The sequence below is a fragment of the Molothrus aeneus genome, chromosome 3, assembly GCF_037042795.1.
Source record: "Molothrus aeneus isolate 106 chromosome 3, BPBGC_Maene_1.0, whole genome shotgun sequence".
Lineage (NCBI taxonomy): Eukaryota > Metazoa > Chordata > Aves > Passeriformes > Icteridae > Molothrus > Molothrus aeneus.
In genome coordinates, this window is record NC_089648.1 from 40,578,120 (window position 1) to 40,595,927 (window position 17,808).

At 43.4% G+C, this 17,808-nt stretch overlaps 1 protein-coding gene across 1 annotated transcript in view; it reads left to right on the forward strand.

Moving 5' to 3' along the window:
• Nucleotides 1–250: 250 nt before the first annotated feature.
• PGBD5 (piggyBac transposable element derived 5) overlaps nt 251–17,808 on the forward strand; it is a 67,940-nt gene continuing 50,382 nt past the window's right edge. Inside the window, exon 1 of the mRNA XM_066546750.1 lies at nt 251–728. Coding sequence (XP_066402847.1) covers nt 293–728 — 436 coding nt within the window. The 5' untranslated portion in view covers nt 251–292. The remainder of the gene's footprint in view (nt 729–17,808) is intronic.

Here is a 17,808-nt window from a genome sequence, read left to right on the forward strand (position 1 = left end):
TAACCCCACCTCCCGAGCGCGGAGTGCCGCGGCAATTGGCTGGATGTGGTACTTGGAGATGTTGAGCTGGCTCCTTCCCCCCATGTCCCTGCACACACACAGGGGCGGGTGGTGCGGGCGGGAGCGGGAGGCAGGGCTCAGCCCCGGTGGCGGCGGCGGTGAGGCTTCCCCTACTCGCTGCCTGCCCGCCGCGGTGCCCGAGCCGCTCCTGCTGCTGGGCTGCTGCCTGCGGCCGCAGGACCCGGCCGAGCCGGGCCGAGGGGAGCGCGGGCGGCTGCTGGCGGCGGCCGAGATGATGGCGGAGGGCGGCGGCGGGCCGGCGCGCAGGAAGGCGCTATCGCTGCTGGAGGCGGCCCGATCCCGCTACGAGAGCCTGCAGATCTCCGACGACGTCTTCGGGGAGTCGGGCCAGGACAGCAGCGGGAACCCCTTCTACAGCACCTCGGCCGACTCCCGCTCCGCCGCCTCTTCCCAGGACGAGGACGACGACGAGGAAGACCAGGGGCGCCTGGCGGTGTCGAGCCCGCGGAGCAGGGCGGCCCGGCGCCGCGTTCCCCGGGCGGCGGCCACCCCGGCGGAGCGGCGGCGGCAGCGGCAGGTCTGCGGCGGCAGCGCCGTCCCGGGCGGCCCCGGCCCTATGGAGGAGGAGGAGGAGGAGGAAGCCGAGAGGGGGGGATGGACCCGGTCGCTGCGAGACGTCCCACCCCCTCATTTCAAGGATGGCAGCGGTACGAGGAGAGCGGGCTGCCGGGGCCGGGGGCGGCGGGCCCGGGAGGCCGTGGGGATGCCAGCGGGGGGTGCGCGGAGCGGCGCAGCCACGGGAGAGAAACCCGTACACGGGCCCGGCTGCTGCGTGGGCTGCTGCCCGGCCCCGGGCCTCGCGGGGGGAGCACGGCCGGTGCCCCCTGCCTGCCCGGCCCCTTCCCGGGAGCGGCCCCGCTGTTCGGCCGCTGGTGCCCGGGGCCGGGCGCGCCGGTGCTGGAGAGCCCGGCCGAGGCGGTGAGCGGGAGGGAGAGGAGAGGCCGCGTGTGCTTAGTCACAGGCATCCCCTCCCCGGCGGGGCTGTGGCCGTGCCCCGAGCGCCGGCAGCGCAGGGCGCCCCGCGGGATGAGGACAGGCGCTGCCCCGAGCAGGGTGGGTGTCCGGGCCCCCGCCGTGGCTCCGCTCCGGTGTGCGGCTGGCTCCTCGTCCCCACTCACGGCTGGGGAAAGCCGCGGGTCACCTGCCCTGCGCTGTGCACTAGGGCTCTGGGATTGGGACTGGGATTCCCCCTGGCTGCAAGGTTTTCTATGCAGCCGTCCCTAAACTTAACCCTCCTTGCGTGGCTTTTGGCCAGAGGAAATACCAAGAGAGTGGTGAAATGACACAGCGCGACCTACAGCAGCAGTGCACAGCGCGGATATCTCCGTGGAGTGGCTTGTGTGGCAACTTAGAACCCTGGCTTGCCGAGGGAGCCATTATAACATATATAATAGATCTGCAGGCCTCGGCAGCCAAGTTGACCGTGTAGCAAGGCATTGCAAGAACAGGGTAATGGTTATGAAAAGCTGGGATGTGAAATTCAACATGTGCATCTCAGAATAGGATAGGGTGATTGCCTGTGCTAAGGTTGCTTGTCTTTTCTTTTTTTCAGTAGTGTTTAATTCCTTCATTTGGCTGTTAAAAGTAAATGCCAAAGAGTGCTGCTGCACTCAGTGTAGTGTGCTGAAATTTGTGCAGTGAGGTAGGCAGGAACCTATCTGAGGAAGCAGCTTTGGATGGTTCGGGAGGAAGGTGGAGCTAGCACTGGAGCCCAGAGAAAGTTCAGTTGTGCTTCTGACAAATGTGCAAATAGGAGCTGTGTTTGCCTCTGTAAATAGCTGAACCTTGTAAAATGCTTTAAAAATCAGTGTTATGTGCCTCTGTAAAAAAACTCCTGAGTTCTATTGAAGGTTCTTATTCATAAGCATACCTAGGATGACATTCTGGACTATAAGCTTCATGATGTGATGATATTTCAGCATTGATTATCATTTAGTTTATCTGCCTTTGATGGCTTATTCCTTCATATCATTGCTTTATAGTAATATCCTTTTTAACACAGGCAAAACTGGGATTAGTGCTTTAATACTGGTTTGGAAAGGAATTGGATGACCTGTTAATTCAGGAATTCATATTTCCTTTGAACTGAAGGAGTCAGATTTATGGTTGACAGGAACAATGCAGATATCCCTTGAGGAAGGTGTATAGATATTGCTGTAAATATTTCCTCCCACTAATAGATGCAGAAAAGGTTTCTTCTGCCCTTTAGTTGTGTTGATTGTGATGATGATGATAGATGCTGCATGCTCTTCATTGAATGGTGATTTGGTTTGGCAGAAGTTCAGGTAGTGTCATGCTTGGATATGTGGGAAACATGAACTATCTGTGATATTTTTATTTTTGACTACTCAAATTCCAACTTGTGGAAACTACTGCATTGTATATAACTGGGATCTTATAAATCTACTTTGTACATTGACTGGCTTTAGGCCTTGCAGATATCATCATCAGAGTTATGCTGAACGTACTTGTGCTGGCACCGTTGTTGCTTCATTGGACACCATTCTGACACAAAAGTTTGTATCTATACTTGTTGAGGAAAAGGTCTCCACTGAGGTGCCTTGCAGTGATAGGATGTCTTTCAGCCTCTTATGCAATACAAGCAAGAAATACAGGGTTAGAGCACCAAGAAAACTGTATTCTCAATTGAAATGTGTTGGATGTAAGATCCTTTCTTTCTAGGTTCTGATATTAAAAGGAATAAGTTTACATGAGACCAAGATAAAAATTACCTTTGGTTAGCACCAAAACTTTAGAGTTTAGAGCATGGCCTTTTGGTCAAAATCTCAAGGTTTGCTTAGGGCAAGTACTTGACATCATCTCATGCCAGGAGACAAATATCTCATGAGACTTCAGCCTCATTGATGCTGGAGATAAATTCTCAAATCAGACCAGGGTCAAACCTGGTGTCAAGCTCTTTGGTTTGGGAGACTGCCCCTTAATGAAAGGGAGTGTGTGGAGGAAAAAAAAGTTTGAGTTAGTTATTGAGTGAGCTAAAGCTCCCAATAGAAAAAATAAAGAGCCACTTGTAAAGCTTGTGGTCTTTTTAACTACAAGTAGAAAATACTATAACTTCCCTTTTTTCTTTTGAATAGATTGCTTACTACTTCTTTTGCCTTCCCAGCCTGAATATTAAACTTAGGTCTTTAAAAAGCATTGTATCCATCCCTAGAATTAATCTTGAGCACAGACAGGGTAACTGATACTTCATCCCAGAAATACACTCAAGACCCAGATGTGCTGGAAGCTGCTGGCAGTGTGTTAGATGGTTGAGTATGTCCTCAGTTTGCAGTCAGTCACTGCATCTGTGTGTGGTGATGCTGCCTTGCTTGTGGGCAGGTTCTGACAAACTGGAAAAGGTCTGGCTTATCTTCTGTGCCAGGAGATAAGTGACTGGCATAGCTATGCAGCACAGTGCTGTTTCTGTCCCAGATTTTTTGTTTTCTGCCTCTTCTTCAGGGATCTCTACTTCCTGTTGTTCCTTTTCCATTTAATAAAAATAGTGGGTGCTTAGATTCCCTGGGGGGGAACAAAAACACCACAATGTTAATAGCTTTAGGTGACTTCCTTTGTTGAAATCCAAAATAGCTGTTAACTTTAACATAGAGGTTAGAACAGATTGCTTGCTGCCACTTTGTTTCCTGTTAAACTATTTTGCAAATCACTCTTTTAGTGGGTGAGAAAGTTCTCAACCGTCTGATTTGATACCCTGGTTTTTAAACTGGTAATTTGTAGCACTGTATAATTCTAATGAAATCAGGTTCAGGAAACAAATGTCTGTCACAAACATCAAGGCAATAATATAAGTTCTGAGGTACTGGGATGTGGTTAATGGGTATGAGGTCTTGGGGAAGTTGCTGAAATGCTTTTCCTTCACAAAGAGCACCTGGCTACAGCAGGTCCATGGTTGTTTAGCATGGTGTTTAAAAAGATGTCATCCATGATCTGGATCTAAGCTTTTTGACCTACTTGTAGAGGACAGAAAGAATAAGAGAACAAATTTGCTACTTGGATAGGGAAAGCATAATTGAAAAGGAGAGAGAGAGAGAGCAAGCAACTACTATTACAAACCAGTATATGCCAGTAACTCAAGATAAGCCCTTCATTTCTGGTCACTCCTGCCTCAGACTTAATTGGTGTGCTCTTCCTTTCTTTAGGAGTGGGGTGGCTCTGAGTGGTGCTTTCCCTTGTAAGCTCAGTAATCTTGTCAGAACTGTTGTGTAATACACAGAGGCACTGTTGCTTCTGCTCTTGGGTTTTTTGGGGGTCTTTGGAGGTAAGAATATCCTGGTATTGCTCAGCTGGATGTTCCTGATTTGAGGTAGCTGGTGTTTTCTTCCTAGGATCTGATGCGTCCTGTATCCATGTAGTTCAGCAACCAGAAAATTTGACCTCAGATGTAAGAGCACTTCTTACTCTTAGGATGCTACGTTAGAGTTATGTTTTAGGGTGGCAGCAACAGCAGGGAAATCTAAGCAAAAGTTAAGGTTGAAGTCCTCAAAGATGGAGGCAATTAGTGCTACTGTTTCCTTCATTTTCTATGCCCTCCAAACCATGTTCTTAAGGCTAGACCTAAGGACAAAATATTAAGAATGTTCCTTGCTGAAAGAGCATAGCAAATCCTCTTCAAGTTGCATTTAGACAGTGAAAATAGCTTTTATAAAAAAGAGTGTTTCTCTGAAGCAGTGTGCCATAAGTTGCCATCTTTGAAGAACATGTTGCTGTATAACAGAATGCTCTCAGGAGGAAGCTGCTAGGACCATTTCAACAATCTTGTCACCTTGAAGAAGTTTAAGCAAATATTTAAAGTAGTTTCTAGTATTTTCTGTTCCCAAGAGCATGGACAGTCAGATGGGAAGTCAGCATTCTAACAGCAAGGAGCCTGGAGGAAGAGCTCTTGGGTCAGGCTGGGCCATAAAAGAGGGCTATATACATGGTACCACCTAACAGTGCAGGAGCTCTTGGTTCAAATCCTGAATAGAATCTGAAGGCTTTCATCTTACTAGATTGATGTCAATATTTAAAAGTTTTAGAGTAAGAAAAGTATGAATGCTACTTAGTCACTTATGTCAGATTCTGCTTCAGAAATATCTGGCCCAAATTTTCTGACTCTAAGTGGATAAAGCGATGCTGATATGCTTTGTTCTTATTTGTGTCATCAGAGAACTTAGCTGCTTTTGACTTGCATAACCATGGAAAATATTGGGGGAAAATGCATATTTATATAATCTGTTCTTGCATTCTACGTAGAAGTTACTTATAATGACAGTATCACAACACTTTCAGTGAGATATGATAAATACATCTCAAAGATGTACATTACTACTTTGCAAAGCCTTTATAGGACGATTTAAAGTCTTGAAGTTTTGCTAAATAAGTGAATTGTGCAAAGGCTTAATACCTCATACATCTTACAAAATCTAGATGTGCTTTTCAGGAGGTTTTAATGGCTTTAGAGCACATTTTTCTGCTTCCATCGTCACTGAAGAGAGCAAAGTGCACATGACAGCCTTATTGATTAAAAAATTTAGTGCAGCTTAGCTATCTTGCCATGTTCCCTTGTCTCTTTTGCTCATACCTCTGCCTTAAACATGCATTTGGGGAATAACCTGGTATTTAGATAGACTTTACAGGAAAAAAGAACCAGCACAGTTTTTTCCTCTGCTTTTACAATCTGTTCTAGTCAGTACTTGAGACAGGAAAGTCTGTAAGCACAGCAGATTAAGGTCTTCTCCATAGACACTTGCCTAGCCTTTTACAGAGAAAAAGTATATTTGCTCCTAGATCTGTTACTGCATAAAATGAATGTTTTCTCCTTGTAGGTACTCTTGGGGTCATTTAAAGTAGATCAGTTCCAACAGCTACTAATGTCCTTTAGTCCACATCTCAGAAACAGGACAGCAAACAGCTTCCATGTCTGTCTGTATACCTTTAAGTCAGCCTAGAGAGGAAATCAGCCTCTGCTCAGTCTAATGAGGATGCTAATGGTGGAGTTGACTTGCAAACTCTGCATTGACTGCTAGGTCACAGGAAGTTGGCCTGGATGCCCTAGATTTAAAAGAAACTGGAAATGTCTCTTACATGTTAGTGTTCATATCAGAGTTTTGCTTCCCTCCTGTGCTAAAGCTTCAAAAATTTTGGAGTAGATGGATTTAGTAGTTTGGAAATACCTTGTATTTCTAAAAGGGAAGGTAATCATGGATACAGTCACACATCCTGACTAGAGGTACTTATCATTGAAATACCTCATTCTTTCAAGTACTGCCAAAAATTGGGCATGTTATTAGAAAACAGAACAGATGGACTCAAAAGGATTGCATGGCTGAGACAAATGCATGAGGATACTATCATTTGACACCTCAGTTCCTTGTAGCAAGGCATTATTTCTAGGAGCTTATCCAAGCTCCCTCTTCATATTCTTTAAAGAACAGGATGTTAACCGGTCACTGGCTCTGTGTGAAAATGAATGAACTGATACCTGAGAAGGTAATTTAAAAATTAAGGCAGAGTTCCTTGATTGACAGACTGCAGGATTATAGGCTTGGAAAGCTCCACAGCTGATTTTGTGTCTGTATAAATTACTCTTGGACTATGTCCTTATTTTCTGTGAAAACAACTGGTATTCATGTAACATGACAAAAAATATGCTTTTGATTGTGCTTCCTTGGATGAAATGAGGGATTCACATGACTTGTATTGCCAAACCATACGTGGTGTTAAGGACAAAAAACAAAACCAAGCAGCTTCTATTCAGCAAGCAATGCAAAGCTGTAACTACGCACCTGAAAACTGGGCAAGTTGAAGTGTAGTCAATGAGGCACACTGTAAGGATGCCAAAATCATGTTGGAGAGGGATATACAGAGGAAGAATACTGTGTATGTGTCTGTATGGATGGGGGCAATTAACTGCGTGTCGGAAGGAAGATTATTGGACTGACATAAAAGATACTGTGAGCCCACCAGTGGGCACAAATGAAGGTGTTATTTCTAGTGAAGAAAAAGCAGAAAAAGATTTAAAGCAGCTGCTGTTATAACTGTGATTCATTTCTGATTACATATGGCAGGGAGGTGGGTGTGTATGAAAGATGAAATTCAAGCAAAAAATGAGAATAGTTTTCTTTTTTTTAAAGTTACTTACAAAATTCACTGTTGTGGAAAGTCTGCCTATCCAGTGCACGTAGTCATCTCTGCATTTTTTGGAAAGGTAGATGGTGGTTAACTTCTGAGTAGGGAGCACCTGTAGGTGTGCAGTACTAGGGGTCAGCATGTAGCTGTGGGCGTGTGACTCTTCCCATTGATGTCATGGTGCTGTCTGCTGCTGGATGCACCCTATTGATTTAGACAATGGTAATCTTGTCAGTTCATGCCCAGGAAAAATACTTGGAGGAGGCTACATGTATTGAAACTTACGCATTCAGATTCACAGAACCATTAAAGTTGGAAAAGACCTTTAAGATCATTTAAGACCTTTAAGTCCAACTGTCAACCCAGCACCATCACAATGTTCACAACTAAATCACATTATCAAGTGCCATATTCACAGGTGTTTTAAACACTTACAGGATGGCAACTCCCTCCCCAGAGGGTAGGGTGGTGGTTCATAAACCATGTGCTGCCAACTGAAAATGAACCACCTTTGGTTTGGGGCAAGGGATTCCCAGGATGATCTTGAAAAATGCGGGATGCTCTTACCTCTGTCTTGCTGGATATGTTGCGTTGTTGATATAAATTCATGTGTGGATATAAATTCTAATTTAGCCTTTCAAAGGGCTTCTGACCTTCTGGACTGTATTTTTGAAAAGGTGAGATGAGATGAGAAGACCTCCTTAAACTGAAGTCTTTCTCATTTTTTGGCTGTTGTAGATATTCCTTACTCATAAACTTGTCCTTTTATGTAGTTGGTGGTTGTTTTGAGATGAAGAAAAATACAATGTTTGAAGGTTTATACTTGGAGATCTGCATTAGTTCTCTCTTGTCACTGACTCTGAGATTAAAAGAAATTAAGCTCTAAGATTTGGACTGCATTTGAGTGATCTGTAGCTATTTTCATGGCGCTAACATTGTTGCAAGTAGTTTCATTTTTTTCTTTTAAGGATACATCTTCAAGTGTATCAGAAACCATCCCCCTTGGGAAAAGAGCAATGGATTTTAGGGTAGATGACATCTTGGTCTTTCCACTTGATGAGGTTGTATTTGATGAATAAAGAATGACCTCTTAAAAAAGGCCTTTCTTCATCTGCTTCTGTACTATAGGGTAATGACTCACACTTAAACTGACATCAGAGATGGTCTAAGAGATTGTCCAACCTCTAGAGCAGCCCTCTGCCACTGTGTCCCTGGAGTCTGTCCCAGCCAGGGCAGTTGCAGCCAAGGGCACTGAGGCAGCCCAGGCACTGGGGTGACAGGTGAGGCTGGCTCAGGATGTGGGCCCACAGCAGGGCAGGACTGTGCTGGGCTGTGCCAGGCTGGAGCCTGGCCCAGCTGGGGTGGGGACTGATGGCCCTGGGGAGCTGTCATGGAGCATTGGGCCAGCAGGGCCAGGCAAGGCCAGTCAGGCATGGTGGGGGCACTGGGGCACTGGCAGCAGCTCCTTGGCAAAAGCCATGACTTTCCATAATGGCTCTTCCACAAAAAAAGCATTCAGAAAGAAACTTGTCAGTGCTCAGTTGAACCGTTCTTCCAGCCCACTTCCCTGTGGCTGTGGATTCTCTGTACCTGTCCCTACAGGCTGTTGGTAGCCAGCCCTCCTGTCAGCCATGGAGAGCCTGGCTGCTGCCACAGTGGAGTGGCCCTGGGAGTCACAGAGTGACTGGGAGATAGTGCTGTCTTGTCATTACCTTGGTTTCATGGGTGGCCTGCAAGTTCTTTGGGTTCAGATTACCTTCAGTGTGTCTTGTGTATGAAACAAATGTGTGAGGGCCTTTGGTGCTTGGAGCAGTTGTGGTAAGCAAGGAATCAGCTGATCCTTGTGGAGGCCCCCCATGGTCATTGTGTTCCATAGGACTTCACTGCTTTGTTTTCTGCAGTGAACTGGAGGCAAATTATTGGGGTGGGAACCATCTCTGCAGTCCCAACATCAGTCCCCACTGGCTCTGAGTTTCACGTTGTGTTTTGCATTGCACTACATCTGTTGCAACAAATCTTACAGACATTAAAGTATATAGTGGGGCGAAGCAGGTGGATGAAGAAATATCTGATTGGCTAGATACCATCCAATCCCCATCAGGTATTTTCAGTAAAATTGTTATTACTGAAAATGCCTGTTTGTCTCGATTTGAATTGGATAGGTGTGGCCTAGCATCTCCAAAAATGTGTGGCATAAGGATCTGTCAAAAGCTTAAATATTCTGATGGGACATTTTTACTTTTATTTTTATTTAATTTCACTTTCTTTTTTTAAATTTTTAATAATAAGAACCTGAAAGTGCATTCCTGAATGGAGCTGGACTTCTTGAGATTGTTTATTAAACCTTTAGATATCATGAAGTTTGCATGTACAAACTGTGAGTGATTGCATGTACACTGAAGAGCAAACTGAGAATTTCTAAGTTTGCTGCTAGCCTGAAGTAGCCTGGTACAGGAAACACAATGACATGGTGCAAGAGGAGAATGCTCAGTGTGAAGGCAGGGCTAACAGCAGAAGTGGAAAATGGAGGGGAACAACTTTCGAGGTGGAAAAGGAACTGGTGGTTGGAGGTGAATACCAGACTAATGTGACTCAGTGTCATGCTGTTGTGAAAAGGCAAACATACAAATGGAGTGTACAAGACTTGAAATGAAGCTGTTTTGCCACTTAAAAGAGGGAGTCTGGGTTGCCAACCCAGGTGAGAAGCACATAGTTAAATATGAAGAGAAAGGACAGAAGCAGAAAATCTACTAACTTGGCTGCCTTTTAGAATTCTGGTTTTAAGCCAAAGGGCCATATGGGTAAGTAAAAGAGCTATTATAGGAAAGGGAATTATCTGCCTTACCTGCTCTGAAAACTAAATATGAGGAATAATGGGTATAAATTGATGGATAATTGAATCAGACATGATAGAAACTCTCAGACAGTGCAGTGGTGCAGAAGACAAATGCATCACTGAAAACCTAAGAACAAGTGTCATTAACCTGTTATATCTTTTGTAACAGACTGACGCCCAGTATGTGTGCTGAATGGGGATAGAGGCCTTGTACTGAAGGACTTCCTGAGGTCCCTTCCAGCAGTCTTTTCCTTTGTTTTAGATTGGCTAAGATAAACTAGCAAGCTGCTTAGTGGCCAGTTAAATGCTGGACTGTTATGTGAAGGACTTGCTACTTGCGTCTTCCATGTCAACTTTTGGAGTGGGAAGAAGGCTGTGCAGCTTGTGGGAAAGAGCTGTGTGCTTGCAGAAGGCTGCCTGGTCTGTTAAGGTGAAACTCCCTCCCTCCCTTTGTCCTGGAAAGTGGCCCAGGCAGACTTCATAGTTGGGGTGTTGTTTCCGCACTCACTTCTATGGTAATGAGTTGTATGCCCATGAATCTTGTATCTCTACTCAAATGACTTACTCCGAGACTCCTTTATGTTCAAAGCATTAAACTGCTTATGTTAGGGATGTCTGATGTAACACTACCCAAAGACTTGTGAGATTAGCAGTGCTATACTCTGGAGGCAGTGCCTGGGCTTGTAGTTGCCTCTGTTCATGACATTTCTTGAGGTATAAAGAGCTTCCTTGCAACTGAATCCCAGCACAACCCTCTGTAGACCATAAGGATAGATACATGGAAGAAGACAAGTGCAGGTCTGGAAGAGGCTCAGCTAGGTTATGGTGCAGACACCTGCAATAACTGATGATCATGTAACAGGTGTCCTGGCAAGAAAGAACATCAGAATGTCTACTGCATGGTTTTTCAGTTCATGGACTGGGCATCAGAAGGTTGTTCCTTCACTTCTTTGTGAGCATTGCAAAATTGTTTCATCTTCAAAGACTACTTTTTGGCACTTAACATCATCTTTTCCCCTGATATTTACCTCAAGTACATTTAAAGAGATTTGCTGTTTAGCTTTCTTGTGGTTTTTTTCTCTAGCTATTTCTTTTTCTCTTTTTTCTTATTTTTTCCTCCCAAGGCTAAAAATAAGAAAGTATGATATTTCTTCACAACGTTTCCTTGCAAGAATACACTCCTACTTCTAGTGGTAGTTCTCTGCCTTTTCGAGTGTAGGGTCAACTCTTTGTTGACAAATTGCACAGTCGCCAAGTAAGGTCTTAAAGTTCCTTGTTCAAAGGTACTCATATGTCACTATCTCCACTAAAGGTAACCTGCTTTATGCTATCCAAAAAGTGACTGTTCTAGAAGTCAGTTGTATGAAAAATTCTAATTTTTCTGCAGAATAAGAGATTGTCCCTGATTTCAGCAGATAATTAGAGAAAAAAAATCTTTAAATATGGGTTTTTAAGATTTATTTTGGCCAATAAATTCAGGTATTATCCCGTGGGATGATCAACCCAGTATTTTCTGATAGTCTGTTAAGCATAAAATTGGTTCTAATTCCATGTCCTGGTAAAAAAAATGAAATAATGCCTTTCTGTACAAGCCATGGCTGTTTCTGGTTAAGAGGGATGCGAGTTCAGCCAGCAGTACCAAAACCTTTAATCCCACTAGACCTGGGTAAATTCAAAATACATTGAACTATGTTGAGTGCAAATAGTAGTGCAGACACCTCACTGCTTTCTGGGGACAGATGAGTGTGAAATAGTCAGCTATGGATATTTTTTGAGATGGTACTGTCAAAGTGGGTACTGAATATGAAATGGTTCTAGAAATATGAAATGGACGTGACACTGTTAATGTGACGCTGGTTTGGGGGTTATTTTTTGGGGGTTTTTTTTGTTGTTGTTTGGTTTGGGGTTTTTTTGGGTTTTTTTTGTTTTGTTTTGTTTTTTGGTTTGTTTTTTTGGTTTTTTGGGGTTTTTTTGTTGGTTTTTTTTTTTTTTTTAGTTTTTGGGGTTTTTTTGGGCTGCTGGCTCTTTCTCCCTGAATCAATGAAAGGAAACTAACTGAGCATTAGTTTTTTTCTAAAAGCAGCCACTTGTGTCATATGATGAAGCAGAAACATTTCATAGCATTTTATGGACATATATAGCAGGAGAGTGAGCAAGATGTTAAAATAAAAACTGTGCCTCTTCTTTAGTTTTTTTGCTGAAAGGTTGACTCAGAAGGGGTCTGAGTACTGACCTAGAGCAGCTTGACATTGAGCAGTGCACTGCCAATTGCTCTAATGTCAGCTTTCTTCCCAAGATAAAAGGGTGATGGGATTCTTTTTTTTAAGCTGAAATGGGCAGCTAACGGGAGAATCCATCAGCACAATACTTTAATCAGAAAAGGAACAAGAAATAAGTGTAACAAAAGCTGCTCAAAACTTTACTTTTAAGCTTTCAGTGTCTACTGAATCCTTTTCATCTGTACTATAACCTCTTTCTAACCTGCCCTTCTGTGCTGCAGCATTTAGTTTCTCTAATTGTATTTTGCTTTTCTAAAATCTTCTCCTGTCATAAAAATGAACCTTTCTCTTATATCTTAACATAGATTCTACCAGTACTTCCCAATTTAACATCTTGTTCTTAGTCATTATGAAACTACCTTTTTTTTATTCTCTGGGCTCTGCTGGATACCATGTCTCTACTGTTCTTGTTAAGATTGCAAGTAGTCAGGGGCAGGAGTTAATCAGATTTTGCTTCTTGGTAAGCCAGGCTTTGTGCAATTTTGCTCTGCCCCATGTCCATTCTTGTGGGATGAGAAGGTAAAGGTCTTCCAGATATTGAGTCCTTACCTAACTTATGGGAAGATAGTTCATGGGATGACAGCTTTTTGAATTGCCCTTGCTGAAAGATGTCTCCCTTGAGTTCAGTCCTTATTAGACAGCACATTTGTAGTTAGAAGAGCCTGTAGGCTCCAACAGCATCTCCTGTGATGAAAAAAGCATTTGATGTTGAGATGTGAGGTCATGTGAAACCAGACTATGCCTGTTCTTGCCTCATAGTGTCACATAAAGATAACAGGTGGTATTTCTAACATAAGAAAATAAGGGCTAGGTGCCCTTGACCACATTGCTCACCCAGTTTGCTACAGCTGATGCTCCATACAATATGTGAACTGTCACACCCACCACAGCATCTAACGCAGCATTAAAAAGCTGGCAGGAATGCAGTATACAGCTCAACAAAATCTGAGTTCAGATCTGATAGTTCATGTGGGTTTGGTTATCCCATGATTTTTCAGTCTTGTTTTTGGATGAAGGTTGCACTTCAGGAGTGTCAGCTGCCCCCACAAGGAGTTTTGTGTTAGCATTTTATTGTGTCTGAATTGTGAATGCATCTGTGCTCTTGCTACTTAATAGAAGAGTGCAGTTTTAGAGGCTAATGCCCCAAGTAATGGGCCCAATTCTTTATAGCAAGCATTTGAGGAATTTTCTTCCTTCTCAATCACCTGTATTGGCAGGAGTGGGGATTGTGTTTCCTGTGTCTGGTTCTTCACTCACTTTGTGACATGTACCCTGTAGTCCATTATTTGCCAGTCCTTGGTTCTAGAGGCAGGAGGATGACCAAAATCAAGTGATATTTTTATAAAGAAACAAAAATGTTACAGTTTTTATAAGCAGTTTTGGGGTAGCTGTTGCTTTTCTTTTCTTCATTGAGGCTAGCTGAACTCAATGTTCTACATACTGGTGGATCTTGAATGCTTCCGAAAGAAAAGAGACACGAATATCAATTTTAACTTTTTCTTTCTCTGACTACTGCTGTAGAGAGTCATTGTTAGCTACCTTGTTTATAATTTAGAAGAGGGAGGAGAAAGTAAGCAAGTTTTTAAACTCAAGTAGAAAAAAGAGCTTTTTCTGAGCAGAGTTTTAAGTACCTCTTTTGCTGTGTGTTCAAGGACTCTGTACTATACTTGCCAATATTCATTCTTTCGCAGTTATTTCTGTGTTTTATTATGGACTGCATCACTTGACATTGCAATACTTACACTGTTAAGTCATTTGCTTGGAGCAATCCTAGGCTAGAAGAAGTATGCTTAATCTCACTTCAAAAACATGCACTTCAGGGTAGTGTTGCACTAATGCCTAAGAATAATTTGATCACGGTAGTTTAAAGTTAAGTCTGCCTCAAATGGTTTCTGCTGGGCTGGAGTGAAAAGACCCTAGGAGAGGTTACTGTTGTCAAACTGTAGCTTCAAAAATTTCTTAGAAGACATCCCTTGTAAGAGCCACAAGGCTCTTACACCTCCTTTTGATGTTTATTGAAAGTACAACCTGTTTGCTTCATATTGTCACAACAGCGGAAAGTTTGGTATCAGATCTGAGTAGTAGGAACTAACATTAAATCCCTTGATCAAAAGGAAAAATCCATGCTTCCTGGAGAACATGAGTTCCAATTTGCTTGCTAGGGTTTGCAAAGAGTGAGCAAAATCTCTGGTGGTCGTAAGGTCCAGGAGGGAGGACAAAGTGGCTGCAGGATAAACTACAAAGGATTTTCATAGTGAAAAGACATTCCCCTTTTTTCCTGCCATGACGCACATTGCGGCCTCAGTCTTGCTTTTAGGATTAATAATTTGCATGGCTGACTGCAAAATGAGTATCTGCTCTGGAAACCTATTTCTGCTAGAGAAAAACACAAGGCTCTTACACCTCCTTTTGATTTGCAAGTGACACAAATTAAAATTCAAATGGGAGTGTCAAGGCATGTAAATATAGTGCATTATTCTTTGAATCCAGAGAGGCATATAAGTATATGAATAGGTGGTACTACCTTAGTGATATGTGAGATATGACTTGAATTATATGTATTTCTCTAGTGACATGAAAAGTGTCATACCAATGCAGAAGGACTTCTGACTGATACCATCACTCCCCTGTTCTTACAAGAGGACAGTTTTTTTTAAAGGACAAGGGGAAAGTGCTCCTTTTTATATTGATATAAAACCTAAAGCAGATCAGCTGAAGCTTATAGGATTTGAGGACATGTTCAGCTCTCTGCTAGGTGAACTGTGTCTTCTAGGCTGCTTTAGTCCTGAGTGCAGTTACTGGAGAGCTCTAGGGCAGTGTTCCCCAATCGTTTTTGATCATTCACCCCTATCAGTCCAGGTTTTCTCAACAGGTACTCCCAATCTATGTTTATTTCTTTATTTATAGGTGATGTACCTGGACTACTGTACCAATATACTACGTACATTATAAAGCATACACAAAACCAGAATTTAAACCAGGATGATACAAAGATGAAATTAGCACTATTTAATTTTTTATTTTTTATTTGTTAACAACAGAGAAAAATATTTTCTTCCTGCTGTAGATTGTCCCAGTAGATTGTTTTATGCAGCACCCTATGTTGGAAAGCACTGTGCTAAGGCCTATGTAATGACGTTGATAAAAGTTCACATACAACCACCAAGCACATGGTGCCTGGGTCTTGGCAAGGAGGACTGTGGTCATTTGTGTCCAGCTCTGCCAAACTGCTTCAGTTCAGGCCCAGAAAGAGAATTTCTGTGAAGTGGTTTGAATCCCTCTGCCAGGGATGCTACCAGACCCAGATGTAGCTGGGATGAAAAGCCGTATGTTCACCTCCTTTCTCTGTCTTCTCTCTTCTCCCAAATAAATAACATTCTACCTTGCCTAGTAGGCTTGGGGTTTTCTCAGACAAGGCTATAAAAACTCCAGGCCCAGTTTTGCTAAAAATAATCTGAAGACTTTTTTTACCCCCTACTAAAAACATCAATGAGGATTATAGAATCTGGACCTTAAGTGAAGCATGTAAAAAATTCTTGATGTGGAAGGTAAAATGCTATTCCTATTCACGGCCATTGACAGTGAGCAGGAAAGGAGCTGTATCAAAGGTGATGGAAGAAGCTGATGGAATTTCACAATAGATCTCTTAATTTTATGAGGCGGTCAACATAAATAATTAAAGGAAAGAAATGTTTAAATGAGAGCTTTGTGAACATAGTAACGAATGGCTGAGGAACTGGAAGGGCTCTGTAAAGGAACAAATCTGTCTGTAATATAAAACTACTTTAGCAGTTAGGTCCAGAAAGCTTAGGAAGTGGGAGGCTCCCTTTTCTTTTAAAATGTGAACACACCATGAAGTTCTTTGAAAACCTCTGCTGTCTGAAATCTTTCTTGCTGCTAGGTCCAAGATGAGAAATACAAGATACTTTCTCCTTTTATAACCTAAACTATGTTCTTACAGAGACTAATTCTTATGAGATCCTTTGGCTTTTATTGGTTCATATGTTGGCAGCCCCCAAGAAGCCTGGACAAGTTGATCTCTAAGTGTAGCTGTGATCTGGATGGCTACTAGTGACCTGTGTGGTGACCTCCAGTCTTTTCACTGCCTGATCTCAGAGTACAGCACTCTAAGCCTGTGTTTGACGAGATGGACTTTGGCTCCAGAGCAACCAAGCATCTTGCCTGAAAGGCTGTGTGGGGAAGTACACAATGCTTTTCTTTGCAAACCTAGTTCCATGGCCTGGTTCCTGCTGCACCTGCCCCTGCCAGCCGCACAGCATGGCGTGGGCTGCGGTGGGAGCTACCAGGAGCCAAGCAGTTCCTCAGGCTGTACAAAGTACCTGGGCAGAGGTTGTGAGAGTGCTGCTGAGGGACTGCTGCTGCTGAGAGTGAGCGGTGCTGTGCCACTGAGGATCCCACTCTGAATCTATTCACTGTTCAGCTCTGAGTTGTGTTTCTGGCTTGCTCTCTGTAGATGCAGCTCCCTGAAAACCTTTCCGGGGGGTACAGTGGCTTGTAAACACATTTGTGTCACCCTGAAGTTAACACAGGCAATGCAAGTAATAAATTCCACCTTTTCCACAGGTGACTGCCTTTTATTTCACTCTTAATTGTTGAAGAAGTGCACCAATTTCCTAAAACTGGCAAGTTGTGGGTTTATAAGAGTTATTAGGAAGCCTAAGCACTTGGAGTGCTGTGGGGTGTGTCATGTTTCCTGCATGTGGTAAGAGGATTAGGGATGTTGATGTACATGGTATACAGAAGTAATTTATTGAACTTTCCAACTGCTTGCCTATTTTGAGTTGAGATGTTCAGACAGCCTGCAGCACTGGTCAGTTCTTATGGCGGGCAGAACAAGGATGGAAAAACACAGTCTAATGACAGGGGCAGGAGTAAAAGACCAAAAAGAAAACAAAAAAGCACTCAAAGTGATACTGTGCGTGTGTGAAGAAGTCCTGACCCTAGCAAGGATTTCAAATACATGACCTCCACTTTGCATCTTAGGTGTCCTTAGAAAATATTAAGATTTTCATCTGCCTTTAAGCCTAATGCAGAGAACATGTGGCTTGTCCCAAGACTTTTGAGGGTGTTGGGGAGGAACATGGAGAATATAAAGCAAGGGAATTACAAATTTAAAAGTAGGTGTATAAGTCCAGATGCAATATGGAGTGATGAGAGCTCCTTTCCTTCTTAATCTGGGATGATGACAGCAGAGAAGACTTTTCTTACTGGGCAATTGATGAAACTCGCCTAGAAATGCAAATGCACACTTTCCTACAGAGAGCAGCAAAATCCAAGGGAGGCTGGTACAACCTAAAAGAAACAGGTTTGAAAAAGCCTGAATATTATCCCCATGCAGCTCCTGTCACCAACCTCCTTGGCAGATTCCAGAATTTGAGCTCTTCTAGCAGAGCTGCAGCATCACCCCGCAGCTCACCCTCTCCCAGGTGGCTGCTGCAGTAGGTGCTCACATCTCTTTGTGAGAAG